Raw genomic sequence first — 20091 nt, 5'->3', positions numbered from 1 at the left:
ACTGTAATATTCTATGATTCTGTGACTGACACAATGTTACCATCCTTCAACAGAAATCTCCAGGTAAATATTTTCTGGATTTATGTTGGAAAACCTTTAAAATAGATGTGGTTGAAAACAAAGTTAAGCAGAATTATCAAAATAACTTTGACACAGTCTCATCAGAAAAAGTCAGTTATGAAAGGAAATTCTTGGGCCATATGCTATCTTTGGCAGCAAAAAATTGCATTGGTCAGTATTGTTGGCAATATTCTCTAATGGCAGTGGAGCATCTGCCAGATTTTGCTCTTTGATTTTTCCAGAGAACTTTTTCAGAAATACATGGTGCAATGTTAAACTACTAGTTAGCTCCATAGTTAGCTGGCCTTCAAGCATTTTCTTCATTCAAGAGTTCTCATTATGGATCAGACAGTAATGGTCTCCTGTAAAATTTTTGCTTGAAAGCACAATGATCCTCTTTCAATCTGGAAATAGGTTTATTTCAAACATTTGTGTTTTTATTGAGAGACTGGATAATTTGAAAAAATATTCCTTTGTGGATTGTCTTGGACAATATTTATTAAATGTGTGACACATTCATAAATTCTAGGCATACAGCATAAAAGGAAGTCTGTTTAAGGCTGTGTGCCAGTATAGCACAGAGATGTGATCTCCTTGAACAGACTTTGCCTCAACATCAGTCTGGCACCCTGTAACATGGTGAGCTCCATCCATGCCCTCTGATGGTTAGAAGCCATTCAGGCTCTCCGGTGAGTGGCATCTCCACATTACATATTTATGTTCCCACCACCAACCCCAATACAGCAAAGTATTTACATTGGTTTCTTGTCCTGTCCCATAGGCCCAGAGAAGAACAGAGATATCCCTCCCTTGGGATCTCAACACATACTGGGCTCAGCTAACCCACTCTCTCACCCCTTTACGTCCTTCCTGTGTTGTCTTTTATAGCTCTCAACTGATGGCTAATTAGTTCCTCTGCTCCCCTAGACAGATCAGTTAATTAGCTGCATATCCTCCAGTCAGCCTGCTCCAGGGGAACTAATTGGTGCCTAAATGATTATAGGGCTGGTTTATTTGTTAGCCTCCAGCACTTCGTCACAACCCCCTTCAGTATTTTCAGTTTTAGCATTGTCTGCTGGAGGAGTTTGGTTGTAAAGTGTTTGCCCATAGTGGAGAAGCATCGTTATCTTTGGAGACTTTTCCATGAAATGTTTCCTTCCTCCAGCAGTAAGAGTTTCATGGAGACTTAATGTATTACCTATAAGACTGAGGATGTTAAATGACTAGTAACAGAAGATAGAGAGACACATGAGTAGAAAAGGATAATTAGAAATAGAGTACTTTCTCTGGGAGAAGGTATATTCTCTCCTGTTATCCAGAAGCATAGAGTTTGGCATAGTGAGACATAAATGTGGTTATACTACTGGTTATACAAAGTGGAAAAAATATTTAATTTTAAATGAGGCTCTTGTTCTAAGCAAATTAGCTTTGACCTACTTCATTTGAATACATAAGATAGCAAGCAACTCCCTTAATGGGGGCATACTGCAGAGTTGCATGGAAAACTAACATACTAACTGTGTGGTATGATCCAAAACCAAAAATAGGGAATTTGTGATTAATAAAAAGCTGCAAATGGATTTTTTGAAGGACAGGGAAACCATGTGGGTTTTTTTGCAGCTATATCCATTAAATTTGCCAGATATTATCAAAGGATGAAAGTCATTTAAATTGGCAGATAACTGGGATAAAATGGTACATTTAAGTAAAAATACATGAGAATTGAAGCTCATTATGATAATGGAAACCAAGCTGATGGTTCAGTACATAACTCACATAAGAAATCACATAATTTGGTGCATACAAATTTGTTACAAATGTTTTAATTAAGAGAGAATATACAGCCTACCAAGAATCTCTTTACATGCCTAACATTTTGTTGAAAAACAAAATGCTTCCATTAAAAGAATGTAAGCCTTAATATTTTGATATATTTTCTCTTTCCAGGTGTAACATTTTCCTGCTAGTTGACAGACAGAAAGTACCAATATACTAATCACAATATTTTTGGAATTAATCCTCAGGAAAATATGGCAACAATAAAACAACTGACAACTTTCTCAGTTAAGGGCTTAGACCCTTGACCCTGCAACTGGGTTTATGCAGATTGGACCCAGGCCCTCTGACAGCAATTCTGGGCCTCAGGGCAGAACAGTCAATGGGCCCCCTAGAAAGGTCTGCCTGACATTTAGGCATTTTTGCGCCTGCGCTGGCTGGTGCCCAGCGAGCTGCCAGCTGCCTTGCTGGGTGTGCTCTTCCAGCATGGCCAGGGCTTCCATGTGCCCATGCGGCTGCCTTCGCCACTGTTGGTACCATCCTGTGTGTGCCAAGGAGCCCTGCGGCCTGACTGGGTAATTTAAAAGGGCCAGGGACTCCCAGCAGTGTTCCCTCTAATTTCCCCACCCCTGTGCAGAATGAATTTTGTCATGTGCACCAATATGGAGATGATGTGTGACACATTACCTCCATATTGGTGCACATAACAAAATTCATGTGGTGGGGGAGGGCGAGAGGTTTGGCATGTGGGAGGGGGCTCAGGACTAGGGCAGAGGGTTGGGTTGTAGGAGAGTGAGGGCTCTGGGGTGGGGCCAGGGATGAGGGGTTCAGCGCTGTGGCAGAGGGTTGGGTGCAGTGGGTAAGGCTCTTGCTGGGAGTGTGGGCTCTAGGGTGGGAGTGAGGGGTTTGGGGTGCAGGAGGGTGCTCCAGGACTCCCCACAGCTCTCTCTCCCCACAGCAGCACCTGTGCTGAGGAAGAAAGGGGCCTTTCCCTGCTGCGGCAGCTCCGGGGCTGAGGCTGCAGGATAAGCCCCTCCCCTGGCCCCTGAAGGTCAGGACTGGGGCAGGGGGAGGGGAGCCCCAGTTGCATCTGGGTCTGGGCTGAGCTGAGCCACGCCACCCTGGCCACCCCTGGGTCCAGTCGCCCCGGCCGTGGCAGGTCCAGGCTGCAGCAGAGCTGGGGCCAGGAGAGGGGTGCCCCAGCTGTAGCAGGTTCTGGGCCGGGCTAGATTGGGGCCAGGGCACCTCTACCCTGGCCATGGCAGGTCCTGAGCAGATTCCCTGAGGGCCTGGGCGGTGCTAAATAGGCTGCCACAAGGCCACACAGCTTACAGGGAACTTAGGCCCCCGGGTCTTTTAAATCGCCCAGGGTCCTGGGCAATTGCCCCCTTTGCCTCCTTCCCCCGGTTCCCATTAGTGGGCTTGGTTGGACCCATGCTCACATTGAGTCCCATGAAGCCCATGGGGTTCCCCACAGTTCCCAGGGGACCACCCATGCCAATCAGACTCATATTTTGTAAAAGGTTATGTATTTCTAGACTACTGACTAGGGATTCTGTGCCTAGTCCAGTTTTCACTTAGAGCCTGTCATAAACATACAGCTCAGAGTAGCATAAAATCCCTCCTTTACCTGTAAAGGGTTAAGAAGCTCAGATAACCTGGTTGGCACCTGACCAAAAGGACCAATAAGGGGAAAAGATACCTTCAAATCTGTGGGGGAAAGTTTTTGTTTTGTGTTCCTTTGTTCTCGATGAATCAGGGCAGGGAAAATACATCTCCCAAAGCCATACCTGAACTAAGCCTCTAAGATTACAAATTGTAAGTAATTAGTAAGAAAATGCGTTAGTTTATCTTCTGTTTTAGCTTGTGAATTTTCTCTGTGCTAAGAGGGAGATTTATCCCTTTTTTGTAACTTTAAAGTTTTGCCTAGAGGGGAAATCCTCTGTGTTTTGAATCTGATTACCCTGTAAATTACCTTCCATCCTGATTTTATAGAAGTACTTCTTTTACTTTTTCTTTTTAATAAAGTTCTGTTTTTAAGAATCTGATTGGGTTTTTAGTGTCCTAAAAATCCAAGGGTCTGGTCTGTGCTCACCTTGGTTACTCTCAAGCCTCCCCAGGAAAGGGAGTTAAAGGGCTTGGGGGATATTTTGGGGGAACAGGAACTCCAAGTAGTCCTTTTCCTGAATCTTTGTCTAACTCACTTGGTGGTGGCAGCGATATCATCCAAGGGCAAGGAAGAATTTGTGCCTTGGGGAAGTTTTTAACCTATGCTGGTAGAAATAAGCTTAGAGGGTCTTTCATGCGGGTCCCCACATCTGTACCCCAGAGTTCAGAGTGGGGAGGGAACCCTGACAGAGCCAAATACCAATTCCAGTGTAGTCAGTGGCAAAACTCCCATTAATTTTAATGAGATCAGGATTTGGCACTTAGTTTTCCAATTGCTCTTTTAACAGGTTGCTGCTGGACCATTAGCTAATGTGCTATCTACTACTGTACAACCTCTGTAAATGGTGGATCACTCATTTAGAAACAATTTGGTAATGGTTCAAATATTATTACTTATTATTTATTAATTTAATATATTGCATTAGCTTTTAGAGACCTCAATCAAAGACCTGTTGTGCTAAATACCATGCCAACAAGTGAAACCAAGACAATTCCTGCTCCAGAGAACTAACAGTGTAGGATTATACCAAGATGGAAACAGATGGGAAGGATTGCAACATTTACACAAACTAGTAGTCTCAATCTTTTTAGTCACAGGTGGCTGCCAATCTACCTAGTGTCTGATGACAGTCTAGGCACCATGGCAAAGATAGATGGTAAGGATAGATATAAATCCCAAATTCAGTACGGTTCTTAAACACATGCATAACTTGAAGCACATAAATAATTTGTTGAAGTCAGTGACTGCTTACATGGTTAAAATTACACATGTGCTTAAGTCCCTTGCTAGATCAAGATCTAAGAGGCAATAAGGAAGTGGCTTTAAAATTTTGATGGGGAGTTCTTCCGATGTAAAAAGGATGACCCGAAGGAAAGCATGAAGGTACTCGTAGGAAACGCAGACAAGGCTAATGTCTCTGGAAGAGTGAAGACGGGTCAGCCTTGCAATACATTTGATAGAAAAGGGATAGCTAAATGTGGAAGGGACGACAAAAGAAGACAAGAAGCTTGTGCTTGATGCAGAGGAAAAGGAGGAGCGAGTGGAGGGATGCAAAAAGGGGGTAAGATCAAAGTGACCACTTTTTAAAGCTCAATAAGGCTTTGAGATTTGCTGAGTTTTAGTTATAGTGGATAGAAATACAGTGCTAAATTTTATTGGGATAGTGACCGTAAAAATGCACTGTTAAATTCAGACAGTAAAAAAAAAAAAAGGTTTCTGACCAGAGGAAGAAAAAGGAGAATTAAAATAGAGAGTTGCCCATCTTTTCTCATGTATTACTGACAAAAAGTTGCTTGATACAGTTAATTGTGCAAAGGACATCCCCAAAGGCCATATTTTCTAGGCCAGTGAATCACAAATGATTCCATAGCATTCATTCTATCACTCCCAGTGGGTGGCAATTTTCCCATTTGTAGTGATTCCAAACATTGTGTTTCCCTTAGTGAAAAATTGCATGATGCATCTGTTTTATATTAACTTTTGATTAAAGACAGGAATTCATTATAGTTCTAGTTTATGCAGCCTTTACAGGAAAAGTTGAATTAAACTAGATTTGTCAACTCACACTTTAAAGTAGTATTACATCTTTTGATCATTACAGTAAGGTTACTGTGATAGTTTACTTAACATTATGTCACTCTCTCAAATATAACTTCCTGTTATAAGTGGTTTATTACTCATGTTGTTAAAAATAAATAAATAAAAGAATTCAGGTTCTGAAGCTTTGTGTTTCATATGAAGTATCTGCTTAGGAGTGAATTTCCTTGGTTTGGCTTTTAATCTAAAAGTTAAAAAGAAAATATAGGATGTCTGAGAGGCTTTTAAAACACTCTCCTCTGGGTAGGTTCCAGTAATTTTGATTGGCATGGACACAGGTTATGCATGAATAGGGAAATAGAGTGAGAATAGATAAGGAAATAGAGATTAAATTAAATTTTTTAGGCCTTCTGGACCCAGTCCTACAGAAATTAGCCATTGCAGCTGCTGGACCATGGAAGTTATACAGGAAAATAATTATTGTGGGGAAGGCCTCTTTCTTCACCAGTTATTACATGCCAGATTAGCCATTTCATACTGCTCCTTATGTGCCAATCAATATGTGGTGAATGACTTTGAAGAACTCCACTTAGTTTGCTCAGGGAATCCCTGAGGCAGACTAATGTGAGAGGCAGATTCATTCTCAGCTGAATAAATGTCAGTGAACCAAATAAGGACATTAAGGATCTGGTCCTGCTCCCACTGAGGTCAGTGGCAAAAATCTCATTGACTTCAGGGATACAGAATCAATCCTACAGGAGCTATGGCTGGATGAAGTTTATTTTCTTACAATCCTTCATTGCTATTGATGTGGAGGTAAAAGCAAAAGAATCGTATAAATGGATCTCTTCAGTCAAGAAAGTTTTTAAAAAGGAGCTAAGCGGGGCATTAAGGGTTTTTCTATTGTTTAAATGTTCATGTATGTGTGCATGTGTGTGTGAGAGAGAGAAAGATTATTTAATCTGAATGAATACAACCTGGAACAGTTTAGAGTGCTGCTTCCTTGCTCAGAATATTTTGGCAGTTTCAGATCCCAGGGCAAGATGTTGAATGGAGAGGCCCCTACCAAACAGTTCAGAACTCTCCTGTCTGTTTCCTTCCAAAATTCTGTGTGGCAGTGAGGACGAAGTATTAGCCTGCTAAACCCAGGGTTGTGAGTTCAATCCTTGAGGAGGCTACTTAGGAATCTAGGGCAAAAATTGGTCCTGCTAGTGAAGGCAGGGAGCTGGACTCGATGACCTTTTGAGGTCCCGTCCAGTTCTAGGAGATTGGCATATCTCCAATTATTACCTTTTATTACCTCCAGACATTCCTCTGCTACTTCCATAGAAATATCAGAGTTTTGGGAAGTGGTGAGGAAATTCAATGCATAAATTATTTGTGCTAGCCTCCACATAAATCTTTTGCGTTTACCCCTTCTCAACCTGCCATTTAGTTACAAATGTATGCAGTGTAGTTGTAGCCATGTCGGTCCCAGACTATTAGTGAGACAAGGTAGATGAGATAATATCTTTTATTGGACCAACTTCTGTTGCTGAGAAAGACAAGCTTTGCTACATAGAGCTGTTCTTTGGGTCTAGGAAAGGTAGTCAGAGTGCCACAGCTAAATACAAGATGGAACAGACATTTAGCATAAGTTGTTATCACATATTCTAAGGGACCATTCAAAGTGAAGTGGCCTGGTAACAATTCTGTAGTCATAGGACAAAAACATGGTCTTAATGAAGACACTGGATTCATGGCTTGTCACAACAATCTGTAACCCACGAACCCCGCCCCCCTTTTTTGTCCTATGACTACAGGGGTGTTAACAATTATTCTCACACATTGATTTGTGGGTTTGAGAGGGTCACTTACATTTTCAAAGTGTTATGACAATACTTGTAACTCTCCTATGTGTTAAATAAGTATTAATTTATAAATTGGGTAACAGACACAGAGAATATGCAACATGTCCAAGGCCACACAGCAAGTCAGGATCTTAGCCAGGATTAGGATTTAGGAATTCCTGGATCCACCTCATTCTCCATCGACAAAATCACACTATCTCTCACAGTCTACAATTTCACAATAGGTATCCTCTCCTTACAGGCATTTGGCCCCATCTACATCATTTTACAACTACGGTAGTCCGGTGAGACAGTTTACTAGTATAGCACAACTCATCCCTAAACACTATCACCATCTTGCTAGCAAGAACTATGTCCAAATGTAGTTGTTGTGAATTTGGTTCCAGCATGAGTGTAAACACATGGTCAAGGGTCAGCTGCTTAAATTTGGGGCCCTGGCTTCCCTGATTAAATTGTTCAGCATTGTTATGCAAGGATGTCAGGTGAGGATGGGATTGTTTGTCACCTCAGTTGATTACTTCATTCCCATCCCTTGCACATATCATAGTATTTAATCAATGTCAATATATGGTATATCTAATGTTTTTCTACTTCTGTTTGGCAATTGATACATTTACTTTCACTCTTTTCTTTGAAATATATATTCTGGATGTTACTTAGATTTAATCTCATCAAATGAATTGTAAACTGAAAAAAAACCCAAATGAGTGACTCTGAAAGTCTTATTGTTTTAGCAATTAGGTGTGAATTTGAATGAGAAACCTTCCCACGAAATGTATTTACACATTAATCCCGTTCTCAAGGTTTAATGGGTTTTGCTTTTTATTTTATATTCCATTCTTTTTCTTCTCAGGGTTAAAGTAAATCCACATGCACATCATTTTAACCAAATCAGTGGTTAGAACGTATTATTACTGTCTTCATAAATTTTTGTTCCTCGTTAGTGGAAAAAGAGCCAAATTTTCTTCTCAGATCCACATAATGCTTTTCTGAATTTTGGAATAAGTTTTTTGTTTGAAGGGGTAACATTGATATTTTGCTAGCCCCCGAGCCTCTCTGTTTGTGCTGGCATATTATAAAAGGGTTGTGTATTTTGCATAAAAATTGACTCCTTTTGGGAGGAAAAAACAAAACAAATAATAACAGCAACAAAATGCAAAGAGACATTTTAGTGAGTGTATATTACTGTACATATGATCCTGGAATAATTAACTCCTGCTCTGACCCTCCTTACATTACCAACATTTTTTTGTTCATTTGTATATTGTAGTAGCTCCCAGAGGCCCCAATCAGGATTGGGTCAGCATCGTGTTAGGTGTTGTACAAACACACACAAGGATACTATCCCTGCCCTGAAGATTGGGTAGATGTGTAGCCAAAAGGAAATTAGCTAACATGAGTTTCTGTACATCTTTTCAATAAATATTATCTTGTTTCTGAAAAAATCTTCTGATGGGTAGTCAAGTATAAGGAATATATTGTGTTAATAAAGTACAGCTATTTAGAATTCATGGACAGGACTAATCTCACCTACATTTATTTAAAACCATGTCTGGTTATGGAACTCTTACAGCCCAGATCCAGCAGGTCTAATATGCTTTTGGAATACTGAAATATCTTGAGAGAGCAATAGTTTGCAGAGAAGACTTATATTACTCAACACGAGTAAAGATGGTAGAATCAGGCCTTTATTATCTAGTCAGCTTTCTAGTGTAGCTTTCTATAATATTGCCATTGCTTTCTCCTGTAATTGGTACAAAAATTAGAACTTTGATGGCTAGTCAAAACCCACAATGTGTCATTATTAAATATATCATGAAGATAACTTCGTTAGATGGAATCTATATTAGCTAAAACTAAACTAGAGTTTAACTATAGTGTAAAATCATAGAACATTTACAGTTCTAAAGTTTATTGGCCTATCCCCTGTTCACATGCTGATGTTACACAGGTGTAATTTTACTGATTACTATGGAATTATTCCTGATTTAGTGAAGGGAAGATCAGAATCATGCTCATAGTGTTGAGCAGAATGCACTACCCTGATGCTGTGTTAGGTATTTCATAAAATCTGGATTTCCTTTGCTTTATCACTTCACCCTAGGCTTCCCATCATTATTTTTGGTTTCCAGTGACAACAACATAATGCTAAGGGAAGAGCTTAATATTCTTAGAATCAGTAGGTCTTCATTAATAACAATTTAGGAACTTATGTGAATGTGTTTGACTGGAAGAGGTTTTACCTATATGTGTCTGTTATGTCCAGGACATCTCTCTACTTAGTTCCATTGCAGCATATTACATTAACTATTGGACAAAATAATGAAGTCAGTGAGCCAAATTCACAATGGACTTACTCTGGATTTTCACTGGTGTAACTGAGAACAGGATTTGGTCCACTAAGGCTGCTAGTATTTAGCTCTCTAGCAAATATTTTAAGTCCTGAAGCATGAGGTTACATTTACTCTGTTTTTAGCAAGCATAACTACAAATGATAGAATTGTAAAAGAAAATATTTTGCATGAAATTACAATTTTTGTTACCGCAAAGTGCTAGCCATGTAAACATGTCATGATAGATCTAAAAAACAGCTGGTTTATTTGAAACTGTGATCATGCCAAAGCTGGCCTGTACATTCTGTAATAGGAAATCTTATGGGTATTTCCTTCTCTGCATCGTCAGGATTTTCACTCCCCCATTCCACCCTCGGTGGGGCAAAGGTGGGGACATGACCCTGCCCACCTGCACATTTGCAAGTACTGGCAGGAAAATAGAGGGGGAGGCACTGAATTCTTTGTTTTAGTCTATATCTGCCAGAAGCATTAGCTTGCATGTTTCCAGGTTGTATCTTATTTCCTGGCTATGTTTCTTACCCAAATTACAAGAGACATGTTAAACCTTAAAAAAAAAAAATGTTTACAACTTTTTTTTGGAATAGCCATTTTATATATTTTAAAACTTCTTGTTTTTTCTCTTAGGGAATTCCTGGAATCCCTGGAAGTCATGGAACAAAAGGACAAAAGGTATTCATAATAATTTAAGATACGATTAAAATCAGTGCAAATTTAGTTTTTTTGGCCTGAATAAGGATTTGAGGGGAAATTTTCAAAAGAGTCGTAAGGGATTCAGGAGTACAAATTCCATTGAAAAGCAATGGGGACGAGTCGGGAGGGTCCCAGAGCCCAGGCTGTAGCCTGAGCCCGAATATCTACACTGCAAGTCTATAACCCGCAGGCCAAGCTCCATGATTGCAAGCCAGCTGACACAGGCCAGCCAACACAGGCCAGCCGTGGGTATTTTATTGCCATGTAGACATACCCTCAGAGACAGAAAGGACTGGATGTTATGCTGGGTGTTACAGATTGCAGGGACCCTTCAGTCTCCAAGATACTACCCTGACCTGGGCCTTAGAGATATTTTTCAGACTCCAAGTTTGTTTGATCTAGGTAATAAAAAAAAAAAAAGGTAATAATTGGAGATATACCAATCTCCTAGAACTGGAAGGGACCTTGAAAGGTCATCAAGTCCAGCCCCCTGCCTTCACTAGGCAGGACCAATTTTTGCCCCAGATCCCTAAGTGGCCCCCTCAGGGATTGAACTCACAACCCTGGGTTTAGCAGGCCAATGCTCAAACCACTGAGCTATCCCTCCCCCCTTATCTGCAATAAAAGCCTTATGAACTGGGTTAAGCTGCCCTTCATCTGACCTCACCTGACGCCAAAGGGTAAGGGAGAAAGCCTGTCTGCCTCCTAGACCAATAACAAGGAACTCTGCTTGCCATGGTTGGTTTGGAGACCTTCCTAAAGGGGATATATTTTTTTCTTAGTTTGGTTTTGGCCTTCCCTGTCTTGGATTCTGTACAGGGACTCATGCTTCTAAATCTTTTATGCACACTGCAAATCTTTTGCTCTATTTTTTTCGTTCTGTGATTAGGGTATGGGATGTAAAAGGCTAACATGCAATTAATTGGATCTTTGAAATCAATCCTGGCGAAACTAATCTGTAGAAGTAGGGTTTTGTAACCAAATTACTTTTTTACACCAATATTATATTTATGTGAGATGTTTTCAATTATAGGGTGAAATCGGACCTGCAGGGCAACCAGGAGCAAAAGGATCACCAGGGGCCGCTGTATGTTTTTTCATGCAATTTCCTAGGTTATTTAAAAAGAATAAAAAGAAAAATCAAATTCTGTTATGTGTAAGTGTAATGTCCTGCTTTGACTGCCATCCTTAGCAAAGTTTGGCCCTGGACATTCAGCACTGCAGCACAGACCTCTACCAGAAGTTATATGTCTATCACAGGAGTGGGTGGGTGAGGTTCAATGGGTTGCGATGTGTAGGCGGTCAGACAAGATGATCAGGATGGTCTCTTCTGACCTTAGTCTGTGAGTCTATAACTGAGTACTTAGGTTTGTCAGTGTTTTGCTGAGAGACCATGGAGATTAAGGAGCTGAGCGCTACATCTGCCACCTAAGAAATCTGAGTTCTGTTCCCAGTTTATGTTATCTCTCAGGGTATTTTGATGGGTGACAACAGAAGGAGGTTCATCCATTTTGTCTGTCCTGACTGAAGGTTCTTTGTATGTAGCACACTTAAATAGGGTGATGCATGTGCTGTGCTAATAGAATGTTCAGAGTTTTTTAGGCAGAATGCCAAGACCATACTGTAGTGAGCAAGACACTGATGGGAAACGACAATTTTCTGGAGCTCATAACTCAGCCAATTTTGCATCTCTCTGATCCCAGGAGACTCTCTCTGCCAATGTCAGGTTCTTGCTGCAGATAAAAAAGTGCTAGAGCTCATTGAAAATAACAGTATGAGGAATTTTTATAATGGAAAATGTTAGGCAACCCAGTAGCCTCTACCTCTTCCCCTGTAAGTACATTATAAGATCCTTGGGGCAGGCACCCAGCTTTATTTTATAAGACAGGCAGTGTGGCCTCTTTGGGCTAGGTTTCAGGAGACCTGCATTCTATTTTTGACTCTACCATTGGCCTGCTGGGTGACCGTAGTCAAGTCAATTCCCTCCTCTGTGCCTCAGTTTCCATCTGTGAAATGGGGTAATGGTATTGAAATCCTTTGTAAAATGAACTATGGATGAAAAGTGTTATCTAAGATCTAGGTATTATTTATATCACCTAGTGACTTTAGTTGATGATGAGGTTAGGCAGCAACTGAGCAGGAGTTTTGTGAATGCCACTGATGCCTAAATATGGGATGTAGGCTTTTCAGTAATGTAGGTGCGTCTGAAAAAATTGCCCAATGTATTTATCCTCACAATACCCTTGAGAGGTAGGAAAATATTATTATCCTAATCGATAAATAAGGAACAGGGACAGAGACTAACAGCCTTGCACCAGGTCACGTAGCAACTCTGTGGCATGGGAGAAACTTGAACCTCTATCTCCCATGTCCAGGCTAGTTGCCTAACCACTGGCTCAACCTTTTAGCCTCTGTTATACCCATATAAAATGCATATAGGCAAGACTCTTATTCAAGAAAGATCTACATCTTTTGTATTTCCTTACATTTAATGCTATGTAACCCATTTATCTGAGATCTTTAAAATCATGTAGTAATCCTATTAGTGACTCCTGCAAATGATTCCTTTTTCCAGAGTATATGGGAATAATTTTTAACAGATGGTAGCTTTCACTGATGGAAATCTCAGTTTACTGCAAGAAATAAAAATGTTGCTTCTTTCATTTTTAGTGGAAACAAGCCTGGGTACTTTGGAGAATTCTTTCTCTTTGAATTAAAGCTTTGATTTGTTTTATGGCTTTTGTTCATTTAACTTATTTTCTGTAAGACTCTGGAAATTGAGATCAGATGGTCTTACTAAATATAAATTCCCAGATCTGTGGATGCTTTCTTCTTATACATGTGAGCATCATATAATACTGCTTTTAAATGGTTTTTAACTGAAAATAGAAATATTTCAATTTTATAATAAAAATAACTTGGGTTTCTAGGCCTATTTTTATTCTGAAATATATTGGCTTTTTATGCAGGAGTTTACTTTATTACTTGTATTAGGCAGTGATTAAGTTAGATCAGAACTATAGAAGTCAAGAATTTAATGTGAAAGCAGCCTCCGTGGTTCCATCCTAGCCAATACTGAACTTTTTAATTGTTACAGATTTGTATTTGTAGAATCAGCACAAACTTCAGTTTTTGGTCCCACATGTAATAATCCCTCAAACAAACTGTCTATTTTTATGCTTGGGATTTCTTGATTAAAATATGTTATCGGTTAAAATGAATCATTGAGATTCTGTTCTCTGCCTCTCAGAAGTGCAGCACAGAAATTCACAGGCCACGAGGTAGGAAGGATAAGGGAGATTTAAGCCACCTTTGTGCCATACCTATTCAGTACATGCAATTCCACCACTGGCACAATCCTTTCACTAGAGCTTGTAAGGGAACCCTGTGTGTACAATACCTGCACTGGAGGAATTCACCTATGGCCACATAAGGAAGTTTTACAGCTCTTTTGCATTGTGGGGGGAAGAAGAGTATCTCCCAAAGTATTTCCAGTTATTTCTTGTCAGGTGTTTAGATCCCAGTTGAAAGAAATGTTATCCGAGTAGGAACAGAGTGGTCTCAGGCATTCAAAACATTTTCATTTTACCTTTCTACCAAGTTCTTAGTACAAGCATAATCTATTCCAAGGTAGTACCTGCATACTCTCCTTCCCACCAGTGTCTCTAATATTCTTTCATTGCCCATTAGTAGAAATAGAACATTTCTACCATCTCTTTCTTTCTGAGATGAGGTGACCAAAATTGAACAATTGTTCAAGGGGGGAAGGCTTTATCAACAATTTTAATAGAGGTATGTGTTTGCGTGATTCCTCATTTCCTTGTTATTTCAACATAATATTGTATTGCTTTTTGTCTGCCATTGCTCACTAATAAGCTGCCTACTATGACATCTAGATCATAGAACTTATCAATGAGTATAAATGGTATTGAGTAGTTTAAACTGCACAGGTCTAATTATTGGTATTACCATATTGCCTGGGAGCCACAGTCATGGATCAGGACCACATGGCACTAGCCTCTATACAAACGCAAAACAAAAGAGCTTTCAATCTAAGCATAAGGTGAGACAACACATAAACACAGATAGATAGACAGAGGACTACAAGGAAACAATGTGGCCATATTGGTCTGTGTGATAGGCTGTGGTCTCTGCACATGAGCAATTCAACATTTGTCAAGCTTTTTTGTAGGTATCTGGAGGATGGTGTGGACTGCACCCTTAGCAAGTTTGTAGATGACACTAAACTGGGAGGAGTGGTTGATACGCTGGAGGGTAGGGATAGGATACAGAGGGACCTAGACAAATTAGAGGATTGGCCCAAAAGAAATCTGATGAGGTTCAACAAGGACAAGTGCAGAGTCCTGCACTTAGGACGGAAGAATCCCATGCACTGCTACAGACTAGGGACCGAATGGCTGGGCAGCAGTTCTGCAGAAAAGGACCTAGGGGTTACGGTGGACGAAAAGCTGAATATGAGTCAACAGTGTGTTCTTGTTGCCAAGAAGGCTAATGGCATTTTGGGTTGTATAAGTAGGGGCATTTCCAGCAGATCGAGGGATGTGATCATTCCCCTCTATTCAGCATTGGTGAGGCCTCATCTGGAGTACTGTGTCCAGTTTTGGGCCCCACACTACAAGAAGGATGTGGATAAATTGGAGAGAGTCCAGCGGAGGGCAACAAAAATGATTAGGGGGCTGGAGCACATGACTTATGAGGAGAGGCTGAGGGAACTGGGATTGTTTAGCCTGCAGAAGAGAAGAATGAGGGGGGATTTGATAGCTGCTTTCAACTACCTGAAAGGGGGTTCCAAAGAGGATGGATCTAGACTGTTCTCAGTGGTAGAAGATGACAGAACAAGGAGTAATGGTCTCAAGTTGCAGAGGGGGAGGTTTAGGTTGGACATTAGGAAAAACTTTTTCACTAGTAGGGTGGTGAAGAACTGGAATGGGTTACCTAGGGAGGTGGTGGAATCTCCTTCCTTAGAGGTTTTTAAGGTCAGGCTTGACAAAGCCCTGGCTGGGATGATTTAGTTGGGTTTGGTCCTGCTTTGAGCAGGGGGTTGGACTAGATGACCTCCTGAGGTCCCTTCCAACCCTGAGATTCTATGATTCTATGTATCACAGCAAATGAGACTTTTGAGGAGGGTTTTGAAGGAGGATAATGAGGTAGCTTTGTGGGTGTTTATGAGAGCTCCTCCTAAGCATTGGTGAGGGGGAGTACAGGAGAAGAAGATTTAACAAGTGGCAGTGCAGGCTGGTATCATGGGCTAATCAGAGGAAAATCAATATCTCAATAGCAAAGAAGAGATGATATGTAGAGTGGGATAGATCATGAAGGGCCTTAAAAGTGAAGACAAGTAGTTTATGTTTGATGCAGTGGAGAAGGGGAAGCCAGCAGAGGGATGCAAACAGATGGGGGATATATTTTCAAAGTGATGGGCTAGAAAAAACATTTTTGCAGCAGCATTCTCAATGGATACAAACAGATCAAGATTGCATTCGTTAAAGCCATAGAGAAGTGTGAGGCAGTAATTGAGACACAAGATGATGAGAGCATGGACGAGATATTTAGCTGTGGGGATGGATAGGAAAGGCCACATCTTAGAGATGTTATGCAGAAAGAATCAACCATATAGCCTGGATGTGAGGACCTAGAGAGAGGTCTGAGTCAAAGGTAATACCCAAGGTATGGGCCTGAATGACAGGCAGGATGGTGGTGGTGTTCACAGTGGCTGAGAAAAGAGATAGCAGGATGGCTTTTCGGCAGGGGTCAAAGAGGGGGAATTAGGAGTGCTGTTTTAGCCATGTTTAGCTTGAGTTGATGGGTAGCACAGCCCTGAGTGGCCCTTGTGGAAATCAGCTTGCTTGCAAGCATGTTTGGCTTTAAGGGAAAGGGTGTGGAGCCATGGCAGTGATGTTACCAGCTGGGCGGGTGATTGCTTTTTTTAATTCACTCAGAAAACTGAGCAATCAGAAAAAATATTTGGATTGGCTCCAGAAATGTTTGGAACTTGTCAGCAAATCAGAAAAATCCACTTTGTATGAAAGTCTAACCTTAGCAGTGATTAGGGCATCTGCCTGCAATGTGGAGACCCATCTTGGAATCCTCTTTCTGGGCCAGGGACTTAAACTCAGATCTCCCCTCAAATCTGACCATTCTAAGGTGACCAGACAGCAAGTGTGACAAATCAGGACAGGAGGTGGGGGGTAATAGGAACCTATATAAGACAAAGCCCCAAATATTGGGACTGTCCCTCTAAAATCGGGACATCTGGTCACCCTAGACCACTCTCACCACCAGATTATAGATGATTCTGGTATAGATTGTTCTCAATCATTACTTAACGATTCACTAAGTCAAAGAAAGAACGTGAGCAAGAGAATAACCCTATAGCCTGGTAATTAAAGCAATCACTAGAGAGCTAGCCGGAGTTGCAGATTCAAATCCCTCCAATGGGTTTGCTGCATCCGTAACAACCTCTGGGCTAAAGATTATAAGGACACATGTACTTTTCTGAAACTGGCCAAAATGAACTGCATCAAATTTATTAATTAATTATTAACTATTATTAATAGTTTTGGGTTAACTAAAACAACATTTTTCAGAGAATAAACTATTCATCCAAAAAAATTCGCCCCACTCTAGCCATGCCCTAGTTTGAGGGGTGACCAGGCAGCAAGGCCACACCAGATCTGGGGTCCTGACCCTTTGTGAAACTTTCCCACCCACATGCTGTCTCACACTGCAGGTTATTTACCATTGGTATAGGTATGAGTGGATTATATGACTACAGGATGCAGGGGGGATGTGAAGGAGCATGTGCTACACTGGATTTCCTTATGTTTGTATATAAACCCAGTCTACTTGGTTTGTGTTCTTGGTTTCTGAGTTTGCATCACTTTGTTCCGTTTTGGAGTTTCTGGGTGGGTTCCTTTGTAATGACATTGTCACAGCTTCTAGGTCTGCAGAATTGAAGAGTTTATTTTTTCAGTAACTCACCTACCATACTTTGTTCATATTTTCTTTGGAACACATAGATGAATGCCATCTGGTCCTGGTTATCTGCTGGAATATAATTTCCTGAGGTCTTCAATCAATTTGATTTATCATATCTCCTATCACGTGATTAAAAAAAAGTCATTGATGCATGGAAGATTTGAATGTTTTGAGTAACATAGGGAAATTCAACAAAAAAGTAGAGTGGACTTTTCCTTGTATTAGTCACACTAAATATGTTTGTTCCAGAGGGGGGGAAAAACAGATGGAAAGCTAGTTGATAGTTTATACTTAATACACTAGGGAAACTATTCAGTAACAAGTTCTTCTTAAGTAACAATTATCCCAATTACGCTGCCAACATCAACAATTTATTAATTTATCTGCCATATAAATATAGTCAGCCCTGGAAAAAGAGGGGAGTAACATTAAAATTTTAGGACACAGTCTCCTCTTTTAATTTTATATGCCATAATCTTTGGATTTGTTCAGTTAAATTTTCCTCACATTGCATCAGAAAATTGTTTTATTTGCAGAATATCAGTTCTATGTAAGATCATGTTCTTGTAATTTTTGTGCATGACATAGATAAAACTTGGTGTCTTGAATTAAATCACAAGACTGGAAGTCAGGACACCTGGGATTTATTCCTCTCTCTGCTGCAGACTTTCTCTGTAACCTTGAATAACCTCACTTCAACCTTGCCATCTCTAAAGCAGTGTATAGATATTAATATATATATTAAAGAATCTTACCAAAACATTACATTGCATACACAATTTCCAGACTGAGAAATGGATGAGAAAGAAAATGAACCACTTTCAATCTGAGGAGCTCAAAGTGCTTTAGCAACGTTAACAAATTAACCCTTGAATAGCCCTGTGATATAGGCAGGTATTATATATCACAGGATTGCTCAGAGGATTAATTTATTAATGTTGGTAAAGCACTTCAAGCTCCTCAAATTGAAAGTGCTACATACATCAGAGAACACTATCAAGTCAGTAATGATTAGTCACTACTGTGCAGTGACCACACCATAACTCCTAGTCTAACTATGGGGAAAATGTGGGATTTCAGTTAAAAATCTGTGGGACCTGTTGATAAATATTGACTTCCTCATGGTGACCACTGTAAGCACAAAGTATTGTTGCTATAAATTATGCAGAAATTAGTTTAAATATCACATGTAGGTCCATTCTGAATAGGTTTCTAAATCTTGCCACAAGTCTAATTTGCCTTTAATTGATAACAGTGACAGCTTAGTTTACATTTTACTGAAGATGCATTATAATGTTTGACTCAAAGGTAGCACTATCATATTTAAATTGCAGGGATGCAGACTGGAATGCTACATATGATCTTGGCCTCATACATAATGCAGCGAAGCACTAACGGAAGGGGTGCCATATGACGGTTGCTGTCCTTTAGACTAAAATCCTCTCCGTTCATCTCTAGTAAATCGCTAAATGAAAGTTTTAAACCCCATGGAATTTTAGAAAAAGAATAGAGGTAGTTTCATTGCCCAATATCCTCTGAATAAAATTAGGTTCTAATGTTCACTTCTGTATGGAAGTGATTGCTTGTACATATATGAAGTAGATAGTCATTTGAATTATAGACCATTCACAATGTTCTTATGAACAGAAAATGTTTGTCTGAATGTTCCTGGAAATAAGAGTAACAAAAAGAGGCATTGGAAAGACTAGATAAAAATGGGAATAAGATTTCATGAATATGAAAATATATTTTCCAGCTATTTGACCATTTCCATGGATTGATATGCTTAGATGATAAAAATTATCTCATTAAAGAGACTTTCCTTTATTAACTCTTATTTCCACACACACACACACACACACACACACACACACACACACACACACACACACACACACACACATAATTTTTATTGATACCTGCAGTTCTGGAGTCAAAATGAAAGTGAGAAGTTGTGAGAAAAACATATATTAACATTGATGCGTAAAGTACTGTAAATGGGAATTCCCTCTTGGAAAACATGATTTAAAAATAAGATTTATCTTTTCCAAAATACACCTGGGAATAACTTTATATAGAAAAAAGAGAAGCCCAGGCAGGAGCTTAGCAACTATTAATTTTTAGGTTTCAGTGGAACAAAAGTAGTTGTGGATTTTGTTATTCACGCATCTCTGTCACTGGTAACTGGCAAAAGAGGGGGGAATTCTTTTACAGGCTCTACTTGAGCTTGTATGCTGAACGTGCTGTATCATGACCTCAGGAGGTCATCTAGTCCAACCCCCTGCTCAAAGCAGGACCAAACCCAACTAAATCATCCCAGCCAGGGCTTTGTCAAGCCTGACCTTAAAAACCTCTAAGGAAGGAGATTCCACCACCTCCCTAGGTAACCCATTCCAGTTCTTCACCACCCTACTAGTGAAAAAGTTTTTCCTAATGTCCAACCTAAACCTCCCCCTCTGCAACTTGAGACCATTACTCCTTGTTCTGTCATCTTCTACCACTGAGAACAGTCTAGATCCATCCTCTTTGGAACCCCCTTTCAGGTAGTTGAAAGCAGCTATCAAATCCCCCCTCATTCTTCTCTTCTGCAGGCTAAACAATCCCAGTTCCCTCAGCCTCTCCTCATAAGTCATGTGCTCCAGCCCCCTAATCATTT

The 20091-nt window shown here is 40.2% G+C and overlaps 1 protein-coding gene across 3 annotated transcripts in view; it reads left to right on the top strand.

The window, feature by feature from the left end:
* The window catches only part of COL21A1 (collagen type XXI alpha 1 chain), a 209249-nt gene that overhangs the window by 142756 nt on the left and 46402 nt on the right, over positions 1-20091 (top strand). For all 3 annotated transcript variants that reach the window (XM_045008463.1, XM_045008464.1, XR_006577691.1), the window contains 2 exons: positions 10371-10415; positions 11470-11523. In XM_045008463.1, coding sequence (XP_044864398.1) covers positions 10371-10415; positions 11470-11523 — 99 coding nt within the window. The remainder of the gene's footprint in view (positions 1-10370; positions 10416-11469; positions 11524-20091) is intronic.

This window comes from Mauremys mutica, chromosome 3 (assembly GCF_020497125.1).
Source record: "Mauremys mutica isolate MM-2020 ecotype Southern chromosome 3, ASM2049712v1, whole genome shotgun sequence".
Taxonomy (NCBI): domain Eukaryota; kingdom Metazoa; phylum Chordata; order Testudines; family Geoemydidae; genus Mauremys; species Mauremys mutica.
The sequence above is the reverse complement of the archived record's forward strand: the minus strand, read 5'-3'. Positions and strand labels throughout refer to the sequence as shown.